The sequence below is a fragment of the Sorex araneus genome, chromosome 3 (assembly GCF_027595985.1).
Source record: "Sorex araneus isolate mSorAra2 chromosome 3, mSorAra2.pri, whole genome shotgun sequence".
In the NCBI taxonomy this organism is placed as follows: domain Eukaryota; kingdom Metazoa; phylum Chordata; class Mammalia; order Eulipotyphla; family Soricidae; genus Sorex; species Sorex araneus.
The window spans coordinates 103,890,025-103,908,213 of NC_073304.1; the positions used below are offsets into that span (position 1 = coordinate 103,890,025).

The 18,189-nt window shown below is 43.2% G+C and overlaps 2 protein-coding genes across 2 annotated transcripts; both read right to left on the minus strand.

The window, feature by feature from the left end:
- Positions 1-1,353: 1,353 nt before the first annotated feature.
- Positions 1,354-2,307, minus strand: LOC101539520 (olfactory receptor 6P1). The gene has a single exon (XM_004611809.1). It carries the CDS (start codon positions 2,305-2,307, stop codon positions 1,354-1,356), a length of 954 nt encoding a protein of 317 aa, XP_004611866.1.
- An 11,101-nt stretch (positions 2,308-13,408) lies between these two features.
- On the minus strand, positions 13,409-14,350 carry LOC101539262 (olfactory receptor 10X1). The gene has a single exon (XM_004611808.3). The coding sequence runs from the start codon at positions 14,336-14,338 to the stop codon at positions 13,409-13,411; it is 930 nt and encodes a 309-aa protein (XP_004611865.2). The 5' UTR covers positions 14,339-14,350.
- Between the last annotated feature and the right edge of the window lie 3,839 nt (positions 14,351-18,189).

Genomic DNA, 18,189 nt, shown 5'->3' on the forward strand with positions numbered 1-18,189 from the left:
ATCAGAGGTCATGACTTTGGGGTGTGATCATACATTTTTATTTATTATAGAAGTGGAAGTTGATATCTTAGATCTCTGAAATTGCCTCAGTGTAGTCCATATCTTGTCTTGATATATCTTGTGGGCACAATCCCTTTTCTTATGTTTCTTTGTTTATTAAAAGAAAACCACACAACAGGTGTGGTCCTGAGCAGAAAATGCCAAACTGGATGAAAATAAGAGAGCCTCAAAGATTGGAAATTATGCATGGTGGGGTTCCAGCTTGGCTATCATATACCTCACAAATTTTAGGGGGAATTTTCATTTTAATACAGAGCCCGCATGATTACTTCCCTTCTTCTCTTCTTCTTTCCTCCCTTTATTCCTTATTTCTGTCAGGGATTGAACCCATACTTCCCCCATGCAAAAAACAGGTGTTCTACAGCTGAACAGCCCCAACCTCCAGTGATCTTTTTACCCTCCCTTATATAAACACCGTGATTTACAAAGTTGTTCATGATGATTTGTTATAGGCATTCAATATCCCAAACCACCACCAGTGCCACTACCACTGTCATCTTCACTCCACCATTGTCTCCATTTTACCAACTACCCCTCAGGCCTACCCCCTTTGAAGGCCCACAATAACTTATTTTATCTTGCTTGTTACCACTAAACTATTAATCTGATTATCAAAAATACTCCAGTAAAATAAGATTTGTAAAAATTGTTGTATCTCACCATGGGGACATTAAGTCTTTGTCTGGGGCTTTACTTAGATGTTGTTGCTAGTTAAGCTTTCTGTGTTAATTCTTCTACTAATTGAATATAGTTAGCTTCTACATTACATTCCCATCCAATCTGGTGTCTCCTACTGGACTGTTAGTATTGTAGAGTTGGAAATGTCACATGACTGTGTGCTCCAGAAAATCCAAAATATTTAAGCTTACATGTTGGTAGCAGTGGGACGTGGGTGTGGCTGCCGAGCCTTTGGTAGGGCAGAAACTTGGTTTAACCCCCACCCCCACCCCAAGTTCACCAGGGATGTCTCAGCTAGAATAGATGTATCTGAGAAATTTTTGTGGCTACTTGATCTCCTTCATATTTTAATTATGAGTCTCTGGAGCAGAACCAGTTGAAGAGCATGACAGTGGAGGTAGAATGTGGGCCCCAGTGATACTTAAGCAGCTAATTCAACCTTAGAAAACTCCTACACAAGATCAAGAATTCATAACCTTGAGTTTGTTTCCAAAGGTTCTCGGATGCTATTTAGAGAAGCTATGCATTAATGATAGTTGTACCTATTTCAGGATTCACTAGGTGCCATCATTAAACCCAAGAAGATCCTCTCTTCCTCCCAAGCTGTGGTGTGCATCAACCAGGAGCATCCCTGAGAGAGAAGCACCTGCCCAACACTGCCTTTCTGAGAGCATTCTTCACCTCCTTGTTCCTTAGGCAATATATGGCAGGATTGAGAAATGGTACAATGACAGTGTAGAGCACAGAGATGATCTTGTTGTAGTTGAAGGTGTACATAGCCCGGGGCCGTGCATAGGTAAAGAGAGTGGAGGAGTAGTAAATAACAACCACGGCCAGATGAGAGGCACAGGTGGAGAAAGCTTTGTGGCGTCCCTGTGCAGTAGGAATCCTCAAGATGGCTGCAATAATGGCAGCATATGAGGAAACCACAGCCAACAAAGGGAGTAGAATCATCACCAGGGCCAAGAGAAAGTCCACTAGCTCTGCCTGCTCCTTGTCTGAGCAGGTGAGGTTAAGTAGTGGGGAAATATCACAGAAAAAGTGGTTGATGATGTTGGGGCCACAATAGGACAGTCGAGAAATAAAGAGAAGCTTCATCATAGAACTGAAGAAGCCACTCCCCCAAGAAGAAAGAGCAAGGCGAGTGGCCAAGCTGGAGGTCATGAGACTAGGGTAACGGAGGGGCTCACAGATGGCCAGGTAGCGGTCATAAGCCATGACTGCCAACAAGACACATTCAGTGCAGGCCAGTGCAATGAAGAAGTAGAGCTGGGTCATGCAGCCTACATAGGAGATCTTCCGGTTCTGTGTAAGGAAAGCTCCCAAGAGTCGGGGAACTGTGACATTGATGTACCATAACTCCAGAAAGGAAAGATGGCCAAGAAAAAAGTACATTGGACGATGGAGGCTTGGCATGAGCCAGACTGTGGACACAATGAGTACATTCTCCAGCAAGGTCATCAGGTAGAGTGTAAGGAAAAGGCCAAAGAGAAGCAGTTGTACAGAGGAGGAGGTGGGGAAGCCCACCAAAACAAACTCTGCCACGTGTCCTCCACTCCAGTTCTTCATAATCTCTCTCCACGTGGCTGCCTGTAAAACAGGAGGACATTGAGTAACAGAGACTGCATTTTACCACTTCTCATAGATCACAGAACTCTGGAAAGTTTCAATGATGCACTGCCACTGGTTTTATCCCCTTTGTCTCTTCACTTTGTTGTTTCCTTGCTCCTCAAGTAAAAAGTTTTCTGAGCTGGAGGTTTTGTTCATAATTTGACAATATTGAAATAATTTGTCAAAATTTACTAATTTATTTATACTAAACTCAGAGCAAGTCCTACTATTTTAGTTCCTTCATTTCCTTCAGACTCCTAATCACTGTTGCCCCTTTGTTCAATACTCATTACATGAATGAATAAGAGAAAGGTGCTGGCAAATTTGAGCTTGACACTGCAACTCTTGCAAGGAATCAGATGAAGAGGTGGTAGAAATGAGCAAATATTATGGAGCTATTTTGCAAGATAACTTGGGAGGAGGGAGGCTGGTTGGGAAGAGTTGAGGGAATGGCCCAGGATGAGTAGACTCCTGCTCCAAATGAAGTCACAACCCATCCCTGTTGCAAGTGTGTCTGAGCACATTCTCTGTCCCACAGTAGACTGTTTCTTTCCCAGGGATCAGAGGGCCACTGAAAATGTCCTAACCCCTGGGCCAGTAATTGTCACATCATGGAACATACCTGGAAGATGAAAGTTAAGGACATTAAGTAGGGGGAGTATTAAAAAAAAAGGGCTGGAAGAATAACACAGCAGGTAGGGCATTTGCCTTGCATGCGGCCAACCCAGGTTCGATCCCCAGCATCCCTGAGCACTGCCAGGAGTAATTCCTGAGTGCAAAACCAAGAGTAACCCCTGTGCATTGCCAGGTGTGACCCAAAAAGAAAAATAGAAAAAAAAAAGAAGGGGGAGTATACCAAACTCACTAGTCTGACTTTTTTTTGCCACATTTTCTTCCACTTTTTAATTTTCAAAAAAATTAGTTTATGCTCTGTTATCACAATTTCCCCCTTCTTCTCCCATTCTTTCTTTCTTTAAATTTATTCTTTTATTGAATTACCATGCAGAAAGTTACAAAGCTTTCAGGTTTAAGTTTCAGTTATACAATACTCAAACACCCATCCCTTCACCAGTTCACATATTCCACCACCAAGAATCACAGTATACCTCCCCCCACGCCCCCACTCTGCCTGTGTAACTGATAAATTTCACTTTACTTTCACTTTACTTTGATTACATTCAATATTTCAACAAAAAACTCACTATTATTGCTTGGAGCTTCTCCCCCCTAAAGTCGGACCTGCTGAAAAGGAAGCATTTGTTAATTTGTTTTCCATTGCTGAGAATGAAGAGATATGAGGTCCAGCGGCAGCACTAGCAGCTGCACGGTTTTGGGTTTCTGTATTTTAATATTTTAGTAACTAACTCCAGAGAAATATCTGCCAGAAATTGCATCATTGCAAGCTTGTTCCTCTCAGCTACTTTATATTCCACATATGAATGCAATCTTTCTATGTCTGTCTCTTTCTTTCTGACTCGTTTCAACTAGTCTGACTTTAAGCTCTGCTCTGAGGCTCCTCTGAAGAGCTCCTAAGGAAGAAGTTGCACAGAGATGAATCAGCCCAGTGACATTTGAGGGTGCTCGTGAGGAGACTAGGTTAAGGAAGCAGTGGCCAATATCTCCTCTGGAGGCTGGAGGGGCAAAGAGTGACCCTTCACACAGCTTCTGCCAGGAGAAGCTTTTCACGTCTGCATTCGGCCATGGACCTTGATTTTAGACTGTAGTCTCTGAAAGGAAGTCTAAGTCTCTGCCATTTTAAACTACCAAATGTGTGGTAGTTTGTTACAATAGGGACAGGAATGCTAAAGAGCTTGGGAGAAGACATTGTGGAACAAATTAACTGTGTCTCAGTTTCCCTGCTAGGTCCCTGTCAGTCTCCCTGCCAGAAAACCTGCAGGGTGTGGCACAAAGTCAAGATCTGACTTGAGAACTAGAGATTATCAAGCATTTCCATTTCAGCCAGAACCTGAACACTCTTCTTCACAATTTTTTCTTAAAACGAATTTACAAACAATACGCAGTTAGGATTTTGTTCACTTCTATTTTATATCCCATATTAAAATGAAACCAGACAAAAAGTAAAAATGAAAAATAATATGGTTCCCTGGAGGTGCTCAGAGTGATAGCATAGACGGGAGGGCATTTGCCTTGCACGCAGCTGACTCGGGTTGGATTCCTCCACCCCTCTCAGAAAGCCTGGCAGGCTACTGAGAGCGTCTCACCTACATGGCAGAACCTGTGGCGTATTTGATATGCAAAAAAAACAGTAACAACAAGTCTCACAATGGAGACATTACTGTTGCCCACTCGAGCAAATTGATGAGCAACAGGATGACAGTGGTACAGTGGAGGTGCTCAGAGCTTTGTTCTGCTATAAGGATCTCATTCCTGGAAGTGCTTGGTGGACCATATGTGGTGCTCAAGGGAGTGTGTAGGGGAGGGATTGAATCCAGATTAGTTGTGTGTAATGCAAACACCCTGTCCACTGTACTATTTCTCTGACCCAAAAAGTTTTAAATTCATTCATGTAATCAATTAAAATAAATAATTCAGTAAGCATAAATAAATAAATAAATAAAATGGTACCAAACAGAATTTCCTAGGCATTGTATTGTATCACTCCTTTGTATGTTCTGTGAAATCTGAAAATTGAAGGTATAATGCCTTCAGATCTCACTTGATATTGTATACATCTGTTTGTCTTTAGAACAAAGGTAGACCACGGATTTTTCTCAGTACATTCTTAATCCATGTTACCAAAAGTCTGTGCATGAGCCAGGAGTAACCCCTGTGCATTGCCAGGTGTGACCCAAAAAAAAAAAAAAAAGCAAAAAACAGCAAAAAAAAGTCTGCACAGTAGAAGGAATGCAGGGAAGCAGGAGAAATGCCTCCTCTAGTTGAGAGCCTTGGTCTCGTTCTTTAGGGAGCTGGAATTTAGAGAATGATGTCTTTGGGATGTCTCCTCCAGGTGCGTAGACTTCCAGGTTTGGAAATCTAACTTAATTGGCAGATACTTTCCAAGAATGTGCAGAGGTGAGATGAACAGCACTGGAAGGATGTCTAAGCTTTGGGGTCAGGTCATAAATACAATTATAAAAAAAACACGCAAATAAAGTTGAATGACTCTGCAGCCACGTCTGGAGATTCAGGTGCTGAAACAGTGTGAGTAATATCAGGAAATTTGAAAAGAGGACTTTCTTCCTCTATCTCAGCTCAGTATGAGTCCTGGGCAATACTCAGCAATTCTACTACAACACAGAGAAATGAATTTTCATGGATTTGTATTATCGTGAATAAATTACTCATTCACCTACACATTTCGTACAATTAAAAGATGAATGTGATGTGAATAGAGCTATTTCCAGTGGCGCCATCACAAGAAGTTTGGTGTGTATTTTTCAAGCTTGATCAGAAACTGAGCCTCCCTCCTCCAAATTCTGGTACCCTCTTGCCTTCCCTTCACAGAAATTCACACAATAAACTGGATCCCCCCATTGTTTTCCCTCCAGACTCTGGGTCCCCTCCATACTTTTCCCACAGAAACTCCACCCAGACACTGGCTTCCCGCTAACCTCCCCTCACAAGCGCTGCTGCCAGATACCAGCTGTTATGGGAACTATGTCTACCTATGGCTAGGTGCATCAGTGTGTGGTGTGCATGGGACTTATGCTCTGTCCTCACACCCTAGTCCTGTCTCTCTAACTAAATTTTTTCCTGGTCTCCTTGGAACTCCAGTCTTCCTCCATGGGCACCTCAAGCCTATAATCTCAGTCTCTCCTAGGGCAGATATCCTGAAAGTAACACTCATATGTGACAAGTTCTATAGCACAGCCACTGAATAGAGATCTTAGTTTTTATTAATCACCAGTAGTGACCAACCAGTGAGGACCTCAGTGCTCTCTCATTGTGTCTCTGGAGGAGCCTTTCATCCAGTCTCCCTGGAGTACATGACATTGATGATTCGAAGGTTCACCTGGAATGCCCATCTTAGGACTGCAAGGGACCATCAGATTGGTGCTCTCCTCTGTGCTTCAGCCACCCAGCCCCACAATCACTCATCTCCAGCTTCACACATGAATGAAGGAAGCAATGACAGTGTGCTTTGCAGACTTGCCCAGTGGCTCCTTGCTGGCTACTTCCTGGATCAACCAGGACCCTTGGAACAGCTTCCTGGACAGGTTTTATGTTAACCTACACCTTTTTTTTTGAGAGACCATAAGCCCTACTCATGTCTGTATCCTCATTCAGCTCAGAATTGTTCCCATTAAATTTTCTAATGCACATTTATTGAATGAGCTAATAATTGTATAGGGGGATGATTTAGAAGTATTGGAAATTAATGCGCCTTTTTGATTAAAAGTAGAATGTGAACCTCTTTTCTTACCCTCCAAACATGACTTTGGATGCTACTGGAAAGCCTCTGCAATTCCATTTCATTAGTCTCTTGGCCATCAGAGATCTCTGAACTGAGACTACTTGACCCAGTGGAAAATAGAGGTGTTTGTTGAAAGTGGTGATTCCGTAGCTGAATGGGCCTGAATCCGGCAGACTACATCAAGAACCCCACATTTGCTATCTGTTGCAGCTTGACTCTCACTCCCCTTTGTGACATAGCCTAAACTGTCCCTCTTCTTCCCCTGGCAGACTACCCCCCAGGATACATTGCACTGGACTCTACAAACAAGCCACCCCATTTTCAGAGAGGATAAAGTTTTTGGTTTTCTTGAAATCTTTATTGGAGCACCAGATATTGAGTAAATTGTAATTTATCTAGAAAGTCTGTGGAGCACCATTAAGGACATTTTGGAGCCATCGGGTTGCTACCTTGGCATTAAAGATCCTGGCATGTGGGAAAAATAATATTGGTTTTGGTCAGGTAATAGTACAGCAGGTAGGGTGTTTACCTTGCACATGGTCAACCTGGGTTCAATCCCCAGCATCCCATATGGTCTCCTGAGCACTGCCAGGAGTAATTCCAGAGTTCAGAGCCAGGAGTAACCCCTGAGCATCACTGAATGTCACCCAAAAAGAAAAAAATAAGATAATATTGATTTGTGTGTGAGACTCTGACTCCTCTATAACAGCTACTGAGTTTAAGGGTCTGTATTTTCAAATGGCAGAGATATGCACTTTAGATTTTCTAATTTGATTATTACACATCTAGATTGTTCTATTTGGGGGGGTCACATCTAGCAATGCCCAGGGGTTACTCCTGGCTTTGTACTCAGGAATTACTCCTGGCGGTTCTCAGGGGACCATATGGGATGCTGGGAATCGAACCCGGGTCAGCTGCTGCAAGGCAAATGTCCTACCCGCTGTGCTATCACTCCAGCCCCACAGATCTAGATTGTTATAGGCTATCTGGGATAAACTCAAACAAGTTTGACTGTCATCACAGAAACAAGCTATGTCCCTGAATAAAGCTACATGGACGGATTGTGCAGGAACAAAAGTGTGTATCTTAAGATCTTCTCTGTAGGAAAGTTAAAACCAGTTAATAGATTAGAAAATTTTGTTTCATGTGTTGACAGTGTCAACATGGATTAAATGTAGAAAGTGGGACACTATCTGGCCTGAGAGCCTAGAGGTGGCTGCTCTCAGACCAAACATAATTAATCCTGAGTCTCCTACCTCTGCCTTGGCTTGCTGAATTTTACTTCCCATATATGAGTGTCCCATCCAAATGGCCACAGCTACACAGACCTCACCATAGTGGGGTTCAGACCATCACACAACTCTGGAACCATCTGAAATAAATTTCTCAGGCATCCACTCCAGGAACATGGGACATGTTTAGGCATAGGGTTGGCAGAAGGAGCAGTCAGGGTGACTAAATTTTTCTAGGTTATAAAGCAGCTGAACAACTGGAGAAATCATGAGTTTTCCAGGATTGTGAGTATCTGAAACCCATAGGGAAAGGATGAAGAACCTGAAACCCTCTCACCTGAGTGAGAAAAAATTCTTCACAGACTCCACAGTTTTTCCATCCTTTGCCTTTGCTCTCCTACCTGGTCTTTGTCAAGAGGCTGCTTCCTTGTAGCTTCTGGGCTGCACAAGCAGCCCTGTTCACCTCCCTTTGATGCTGTTATTTCCTGCTGGCCTCTGGTGTTTGTGAGGATGGACCAGATGTTGGCAGGAGCATCATTCTCCCCATATCACTAGGGACATGGTCCCACAAGGTTTATTTTCATAGTGAACTACTTTTTTAATAAAGACTGTCCAACTTTCCTCAAGGAATTGTCAAAGCATCCAAGATCATGAAAAAGCCAAGTCTGAAGGGACATGGTCTTGGAGAAAAAACGAAGTCCTTGTGTTTGCAGCCTATGGCACAGTTTTAAGCCATCTTCAGAAGAGCTAACCAGGTGATTTATTACCATGGTCAGAAGATCCAAGGTTAGAGGCCAGAGAGGTAGCACAGAAAGTAAGATTTGCCTTACTCAACCTGAGTTTGATTCTGAACACTACACATGGTTCTCCACACCCCACCAAAAGTGACCCCTGAATACAGTGACAGAAGCAAGCCATGAGCATAGACAGATGTCCCAATCATCCCCCCAATAAAAAAAGAAAAGAAAAAAGGAGATCCAATGATTTATGGTATCTACAGCTTTATTGAGGAAATTGTGTAGTAGAGTTATTGACAAATTTATTCTTCTTACATCTTTTGAGATCAAATTTTTTTAGAGAATAATCTCAAGAGGAGGCAAATTGTGAAGCAAATAGTAAAATCACTGTCACTATAAAATCACTGTCATCCCATTGATCATCTATTTGCTTGAGCAGGTGACAGTAAGGTCTTCATTTGTCTTAGCCCTGAGATTTTAGCAGCCTCTCTTTACTCGTTCTTCCCAGTGGTGCCACAATTGAGGCTCTTTCAGAGTAAGGGGAATGAGATCCATCATTGTACTGCATTTGGCATATCAAATACGCCACAGAGAGCTTGCCAGGCTCTGCTGTGCAGGCAGAGTGCTCTCGGTACTTTGCCAGGTTCTCTGAGAGGGAGAACTAAGCTATAAGAGTTTGAGCAGCTCCAAATGTGGCCACAAGGGCCACGTGCTTCTAGGAGTGCTGCTTTGTAGTCTCTGTATCTTGGCTGTTGATGGGATTACGCGGCACGGGGGTGGGGGGGTGAGGGGGCAGTTTGCGGGTGTGGCTGCCAAGCTACTGGAAAATGGGGGGTCTGGGTGGAGGAGGCCCAGTCCCAATCCAAGCAGGCTTGAAGATCTCAGCCCCAGGTCCCACACACCTGGGTTCCTCTGCCAGTTCCTTCCTGCGTGAGGCTCATCCAAACATGTGGAGAGAGGCCTTGAGCATGGCTGTGGCTGGATTCCGGAGGTCTTTGGCTGCCGGGGCTCTGCTTGGGGTGGGGAGGGAAACAACTCGCCCCGCTCCGAGAGGCCCCAGTGAAGACAGTCAGTCATGGGGGCAAGAGCAGTAAAAATTTTAAAAGGAAAGAGAGATAACTTGTCTTTTGCTGAGATACAAGTAGAACGTATGAAGAACATATTTTTTTAATTAGACTCTCTTTGTCCATGTTAGTGTGAAAGAGAAAAATCTTGTTTTCCCCACCTACAGAAGAAAGGCTCTTTTCCTGTTCACACTTTGACAGCACATGAATAGCATTCTAGGGACATGAGGAGTCAGAATGGACAGAGAAATACTTTCTGATTCTTGACCCAAATTTAAATATGTGTCTGAAAATGATGATTTTTCTCTTTCTCACAATTCTGGCTTCCTAGTGCAGCTCATGTGTTCTGATTCTCAATTTTTCTGCATCCTGAGATGATCTGCTTTCATCAGTCTTTCCTTGGGACCTACTAAGCCCCCAGCACTGACCTGTCAAATGAATGCTAGTGGCCTCTGTAGGAAGTGGTACTGGGCAAGGGGTTGCTATGGAGTTGACTGCCCTGCCTTGCAGCAATAAGGGAAGCTTGTTGTCACTTATAAATGATGGTGCTACACATAGCAGTGGAAAAGGACCTGTGCATGCGATAAGGGAGAGTGCCAGTGGTGATGAGTGTTGGCTGATGTCCTCACAACTCACAAAGACAAACATGAAGAAATAAACAGAACTCCATCTGGGTACTCTAAACTGAAGAAGAAAGGATGGGCAACCCGACCTGGGGATGTGGCCTAGAAAGTGGCCGGTGTTCAAATGATAAATAACAAAATTCAATGTCACTGTTGCTGTCATCCCACTGCTCATCGATTTGCTCGAGCAGGCACAAGTAATGTCTCCATTGTGAGACTTGTTGTAACTGTTTTTGACATATCAAATACGCCACGAGTAGCTTGCCAGGCTTTGCTGTGTGGGCGGGATACTCTCGGGCTCTCCGAAAGGGACAAAGGAATTGAACCCAGGTCAGCTGCATGCAAGGCAAATGCCCTACCCGCTGTGCTATTGCTCCAGCCCAACAAAATTCAATAACACGATAAATACGTAGATTCCGTGGATCTAATAGGAACAGAATCTGAAAAAAAGAGAGGGTCAGCTAAAAAAAGAAGTGAGCTAGCCAGGAAAGAAAAAGACCAAATGTTGTCCCTATGGAAGCCAGCAGTCTCACAGTCCTGGAACATAAACCCGGGAGTTCGAGAGAGGAGTGGATGAAAAGGAAGAGGAGAAAGTCACTTTATTAGTAAAATGGAAAAAAGAAGCTGCTTTTACTTTTGAGTTTGGAGCCTAATCTCGGGAGCATAATTCTTTTCTGCATCCCATTTCTCTTCCATCCCGAATGTTCCCATTCACCACCACACACCCAATCCTTTATTCAGGGACTCCCTAGACACCTTCTTCTCTGCAAGCTGCCACTCTGTGGTCAGATTCTTAGGTTTTGTTTTGCTTTATTTGGTAATTTTATTCGTTTCTGTTTTAAATTGTCCGTGATGTATGAAGATTATTTGCTTTATCTCACTCAGCATGACCCGTTCGTGTCTGTGTGTGGCACTTTGCAGCATGTGCTTTACTTTAGTAGTCGTATGGTGTTCTCTCATGTGAAAGTATCACATTCTCTTATCCAGCCCTTTGTTCGTCGACAAACTGCCCCAAGTGTTGTCTATTGTGGTAGCACTTGTAGGAACTTGCTGGTGCCTGTATCTTTGAATTTCTGCTTTAAATTTATTTGGATAATTACCCAGAGAGTCTCTTACCCACATGCCTGGCTGTCTTCCCTGGAGCCCCTCGGAGGGGATGGGCTCCAGCCTCCCTCCCCACCCCAAGCAGAGCTCCCAGCAGCCGAAAACCACCAGAACCTAGCTAAAGCCATGCTTGAGGCCCCTCTCCACACATTCGGACAGGCCTCACACATGAAGGTACCAGCAGAGGAGCCCATCAACAGCTAACATCCAGAGACTTAAAAGCAAGCTCCCAGAAGCATGTGCCCACTTTGTGGCTGTGCAATATCTTGTTGCCTACCTCTCCCTTTGGGAGAAACTGGCAAGCTTCTGAGAGATCCCTGCCCACATGGGACAGCCTTGCAAGTTTCCCATGGTTTATTCATATGCTAAAGCCAGTAACAAGCTGGATCTCATTCCCCGGACCCTAAAGGGCCTCCAGGTGACATCATTGGGAGGGCTAAGTCGAGATAGACTTCTAAGATCTCAGGGAAAGGATGAATGGAGAGGTCACTGAGCCCACTCGAGAAATCGACAATTAACGGGATTTTTGTGATCATGATCGTGAATTACCAAGATGTGAAAAAACTGGCTCATGTAGTATTTCTAGTCTTAATATTGAGAAATCTTAATGTTCTCTATAGTGGCTGCACCCATATACAGTCTTACCAGCAATGGATGAAAATTTCCTTCTCTCTCCTTTGTCACCTGCACTTGTAATTTCATCTTTTTGTATAACACCATTCTAAATTGTATGAACTGACAGATCCTTGTGCTAATTTGCATTCCCTCTGGTGATAAGTGATAAGGAGCATCTTTATGTATTTCAACCATCTCTGTATGTATTTTTGAGAGAAATATCTTGAAAGAAATGTCTAATAGATGCTTCATCCAATTTAGTAGGTTGATTTCTTGTGCTTTATGTACTGTATGCATATATATACATAAATATACATGTTTGGGTGACTATAATCGCATGGCTCAGGGCCTCTAGGGATATACCCAATGATGCTCAGAAGACCAATTGGTGCTTGGGATCAAACCTGGGTCAGTTACGTTCAAGGAATATGCCTTAACCCACTCTACTCTGTCCCTGTTTATAGCTTTGGTATATTTACCCTTTGTCAGATAAATGATTTTCAGATATCTTCTTCTAGGGAGACCTCTTCAGACCCCCCAATCAGCTCTGAAGACACCCCTGTACAATAAAAGATGCTATGATTTTTTTCCTTAGTCCAAAACATCTTTTCCTGTCATATTTTTAGATATCATTATTTGGTGTTGTTTTTGCTTTAACATTTGCATTTGAATACCTTCTTATCTGTCTACAATGCGTCTATTTTAAAACCCACCTACAGGTTCCTCCAGTCTTGAAGCACGTGTTCTACATTCTTCTGGTTGTTTGTTTGGATAGATGCTCTGAAGTCAGAACTAGATAGTCCTTGGAAGGGGACAGTCATGAACAATGTTCTTCATGCCTATTAGCATCCATTCAGCATAGACAACTCATGAGCACTTATGTCAACCCTCCATGCATGAGCAAACAGTGATGATGAACTTAGTGCACCTGCAATAGTGATGACTTATCTCCCAGCAGGCATAGCCAGGATCTCACAACTCTGTCTCCACCGTACATGTGGAGGGGTTTGGAGCATTGCTGAGTGGTGGCCATAGGGATGTTTTCCCTCTGTCCAGCCATGGTATACACACCAGAGGTTGAGTGGCAGAGCTTCTCTGTAGGAACAGTCTGTAGAAAGTCATACTACTTCCTGGATGAGCTAAGTAACTGATTCTAAAAGTTTACAGCTCATACTTGGTCTCTTGATCCCCACACACCAATCTCTGGAAATAGACAATGTCATGGAGCAATCATATCCCATTGAGTTGGGTGTTGGGGTGTGGGGGCAGGCATTCAGGTAGGCAACAATAAGAATCCAAGACTATTTTCTCAAGGAACCCAACCCGACTTCCCTAGCACCTTTCTTAAAGCATTCTTCATGTCCTTGTTTCTAAGACTGAAGATGAGGGGGCTCAGGAAAGGAGTGATGACCGTGTAGGGGATCGCAATGAAGATATCTTCACCCCCAGAGGCTTCTGGATTTAGGTAGACAATGGATGCAAAGCCAAAGTGAATGAGAACTACTGTGAGGTGGGATGCACAGGTGGAAAATGCCTTCTGTTTTCCCTCGGTGGAGGGGATCCTGAGGACAGTGGAAAGAATGAAAACATAAGTGAAGATGATAAGCAAAAAGGTGCCCAGCAGACCAGACACAGAGATCACGGTCACCACAATTGCAGTGCGGTCACTGTCAACACAGGACAGCCTCACTACAGCTCGCATATGACAGAAAAAATGCTGGATATGGTTGGGGCCGCAGAAGGAGCCCTGGAATATCAGCGTGGTCTCTACCAGAGAGATCAAGAAGCCGCCAACCCAGGCAAAGGCTACCAGTCGTCCACAGACCACGTTGGTCATTAACAGTGGATATCTAAGGGGATTGCAAATTGCCAAGAAGCGATCATATCCCATCAAAGTGAGGATGATGCAATTGGTACCACCAAGTCCCAAGAAGAAGAGCATCTGTAGGCCACACCCAGTAAGTGAAATCCTCCTGCTTCTGGTGAGCAGGTCAGCCAGCATCCTGGGGATGATGGCTGCAGTGTAGCAAGTCTCAGAGAAGGATAGTGCACTGAGGAAGAGGTACATGGGGGTGTGAAGATATCTGTCAGCCCACGTGAGACCCATGATGCTCAGGTTACCTGTAAGGGTGAGAAGGTAGAGGCCAAGGAAGACCACAAAGAAGAAGGTCTGCACTTGGGGATAAAGGGAAAATCCCACCAGGATGAATTCCATCAGGACAGTCTGGTTGGTCTTCATTGTGGCACTGTCTGAAACGAAAAGTAGGACAGATTTTTAGGGTTATTCTTTACAACTGATTTCCACTTTGTTTTCAAAACACTGTGTCAATAAAGTCTTTTCCTAATTTCAATACATTGATTTCTTCTTTGTTTGGAAAACAAGAAGTGGTTACTCACCATATGACAAAAAGAGCTCTCTGCCTACTTTGTGTATGCTTTTGTCAGTGGAAGTATAGTTAGGGAAATGTACTGTAGGATGTCAAGATGAAGATTTAGTGCATAAATGTGAGCCAGATTTTGGCTCTGTTTCTGGACTCTGTTTCTGAAAAAGCAGCCAATATCAGAGTCAGGGGCAAAGGCAGGAGCATCCATGTGACACATGGTCTGTGAACAGCCACAGGAAGAAGCTGGTGAGCAACTGCTTGGGGATTGGGAATCACATCTTGACAATAGATGACAATTGATAAGGAAACTTAAGGTTTCTTTTATCAGAAAGGTGATTTAGTTTCCAAAATGTTAAAGAAAAGCAAATCTTCCTTCTCCTAGATAGAGGAGAAGAAAGACAGGGAGATGGAGTAGCCCCAAACCCTCAGTGCCAACAGCCAATCATAGTATGTGCTTGTGTTGAAGCACATTTTTCATGCAGGATGGTTCTAGTGTCCACAAGATTTCTTTCTCCAGTGTCAATATCATCTTTTAAGACAGATGTTGTCACTGTGGATTATATGCTGAACCCTGTTCCCTCTTATTCTCCAGCAACTAGTTGCAGCTTCTCCTTATATTTAACACAATGAGAACTTTGCATCAAGTCAGGCTAACATTTTTCCCATCATAGAGATCAACCTGTTTAAGAACTTAATAACTAGCATTTATAGAGTCCACAATTTCCCATATTTTTCTAAAGCTTATTAATTTTATTCTTCATGCATAAATATTAAGAACAGACTGAGTGAGAGCTATAGGACAGCTGTGCTTGTTTCAGAAATAAGACCAGTTTGTCTGTAAAGTGGCATATCTGTCACTGCAGGCAAACAGTTTTGACTTTATTTTGTATATTTGCTCATTTATTAGGGCTTTCTCTTTGAGGAAAGTATATACATAGTATACTTTTTTTTAAGATGATAAAAAGCATTGTAAGAAAACAATTTCAAATAACTCTATCCAGCCTAGAATCGTCAAGCATTTAAACAAGCATTAAAATCTGCTTTGTATTGTTCTTGAGCACTGGGTGGTAAGTGGATAATATACTTTCCAACCTGATTAGAGGGCGTTCAGGCAAAGACTGAGCACCCTTGCAGCAAAGTGTAGCCAGTCACTTCAAAGTCAAAGGAGAGTATAAAATATTCTAAGCCAGTATTACTCAGCCAGGGGCAAAATGACTCTGTGTGTCCTCAATATGTTCCAAGGGAACTATAGGTGAAGATCATGTAAACTGGGGTCATGACCTGAGAGCAGAAAAAAAGTGAGAAGTGAAGAGAGTCCAGAAGTGACATTAAAAAGTCAGAACAAGGGTAAGAAATGATGGCCTAAACCTAAAATGTTTCCAAAATTAATCTGTAGTTCAATCCCAATTACCTCACAGGTCCCTTTGCATCTGTGGTCCCCTTGAGTGGACAAGACTCTACTGAGTGTTGCAAGAATCACATGATTCTATCTTGATTCCCTCTTGGATTTCCTCTCCACTCACTGTGTCTGCCATTTGCCAGTGGGTCATTATCTCATAAGGAGAGCATAAGGATGTACTCTGTCCTGTCTGAAGGCATACCACAGTGGCAGTGTCCAGGGCTGTCTCCCCACAGGCTTCTAGGAAAAAATTCTCCTGATGTCCTCATGAAAGCTTCTGGACCATGTCACACTTGTAGGTGTTCTTTACTTTCCCCTGAAAACAGCTTTCTGAAGCCTCTGAAAGTGCTTTTAATTATTGTAACCCTGATAACCCTGAATAAAGGCAATTGTAAGGCTTGTCCAGAGAGATAGTAATGCAGGTAGGTTACTCACTTGCACAACAATGACCTGGGTTCTATCCCCTGCACCACATATGGTCCCCTGAACACCACCAAGAACAGAGTCAGGAAAAGTCCTGAGTACAGCCAGCTCAGTGTGGCCCCAAAATTAAAAAACAAAACAAAACAAGATTTTAGAACTAAAAGTTAACCAAGAACCTCAGAAGGGTCAAAAAAGGAATATTATGAGAATCAGAGGGCTAGTGCAAGCCGTTACGACGCTTTCCTTGTGCACAGCAGATCCCAGTTCAATCCCTTGCCCCACATGAACCCCCATATCACTAGGTGCAGCCCTGCACATTGTAGGGTGTACCCCTACCCCCAGCACACCAGTATGGCTTGGTTATCCCCTCCACTGCATGAGCTACACCACACACTCAGGCTCACCATTGGGCTTTTACACTAAACCACCAGCCTGTTGACTAGGAATGACAGGGATGGGTCCCTGGACTTCCTCTGTACCACTTGGGAGACTCATTCCCACCACAAAGTATTAATTAAAAAAATCTCAACAAAACAAATAATTGTCTTAGTGCCTGGTGTCGTTGGTGCAAGATTCTTTTTTTTTCCTAATTTGCTAAACATGAAAACAGCTGATTTTTATAGGACATGCTCTCTCTCCTCCAAAATGGCCCAGACAGGCGCCTTCAAAATATTCTGAAGCATTTAGGAAATGTAGAGATGTAGCAGCACAGTCTAAATTAGAGCCTTTTTTGCACAAACCTCACTGCATGGTACATTAAATACTCACTTGTGAATCAGCAAGAGAGTGGAAGTATCAAACTCCATCTTCTTGCCTACCTGAATGCTGCTATACCCCGTATTCCTCTCACTTGTCTCTGGGAACTTGTTTCTAAATATGGGGAATTATTGCAGGTTGATAGGTAGTGGGACCCCAGTAATGTTCTTTTGGGAAACGGTAATAAAACTTAAGAAGAAACTTCCTATCCCTACAAAAGCATAAACATCACATCCCTTTGACATACAAATCTTTAGCTCTTTGGAAAGGAGAAACTGAGGCTTAAATCTAAGCTCCTACCCAGTGAAAGGTGGACTCCTTGGAAAAAGTGGAGCTATAGAGAAATATAGGAGATTGTAAAATATAAAATCAAAAATTGGAAGGATGAGATTATGAGAAGATTATCAATAATGCAAAGCTTTCCTGTGACAACTTCCAGATTAGCATTTATGTATGTGAAACTTCAGAAAAAATACACATTTGGAAGAATTGTACTAAGGCTCCTCCCCCAAATCATTCAGGCTTGCTCTTTAAGTTCATGTTCTCCCTTAAATATGTATTTTGCTTACTTGCCTTTGGTTTTTTGTTGTTGTTTTGGGGGCTTTTTGTTTGTTTGTTTGTTTTGCTTTTGGGGTCACACCTGGCGATGCACAGGAGGTAGTCCTGGCTCTGCACTCAGGAATGACTCCTGGCGGTGCTCAGGGCACCATATGAAATGCTGGGAATTGAACCCGGGTCGGCCACATGCAAGGCAAACGCCCTACCCACTGTGCTATCACTCTGGCCCCTTGCCTTTATGTGTTCTTACTTGCATTTTCCATTCTGGAGAAGTCTGTATTCTCTCTTGAACATGTACTTTATCTCTTTCTCTCTCTTCATGTCTTCCTAAGCTTTATTCAATTAAAAAAAAACTAGCTTTCTTCACTATTCCACTTCCTTGTGAATTTCCTTTTTTGAGAGGGGAAGTGATGGACCCAGGATGACTTCTTTTAAGGTTAGTTCTGATTTTCTTGCATAGAAAAAGTCCTTGCTGAAGCCTGAGTGCAAGGCTTCCCAGAAGCCGGTGATGAGGGTTATTGTCCATGCCATGCGGAACCAGGCGGATTCATGCCTAGCTTGACTGATGCT

Excerpts from the sequence above, each read along its gene's own strand:
- LOC101539520 (XM_004611809.1), bottom strand. The coding sequence starts at position 2,307 with ATGAAGAACTGGAGTGGAGGACACGTGGCAGAGTTTGTTTTGGTGGGC.
- LOC101539262 (XM_004611808.3), bottom strand. The coding sequence starts at position 14,338 with ATGAAGACCAACCAGACTGTCCTGATGGAATTCATCCTGGTGGGATTT.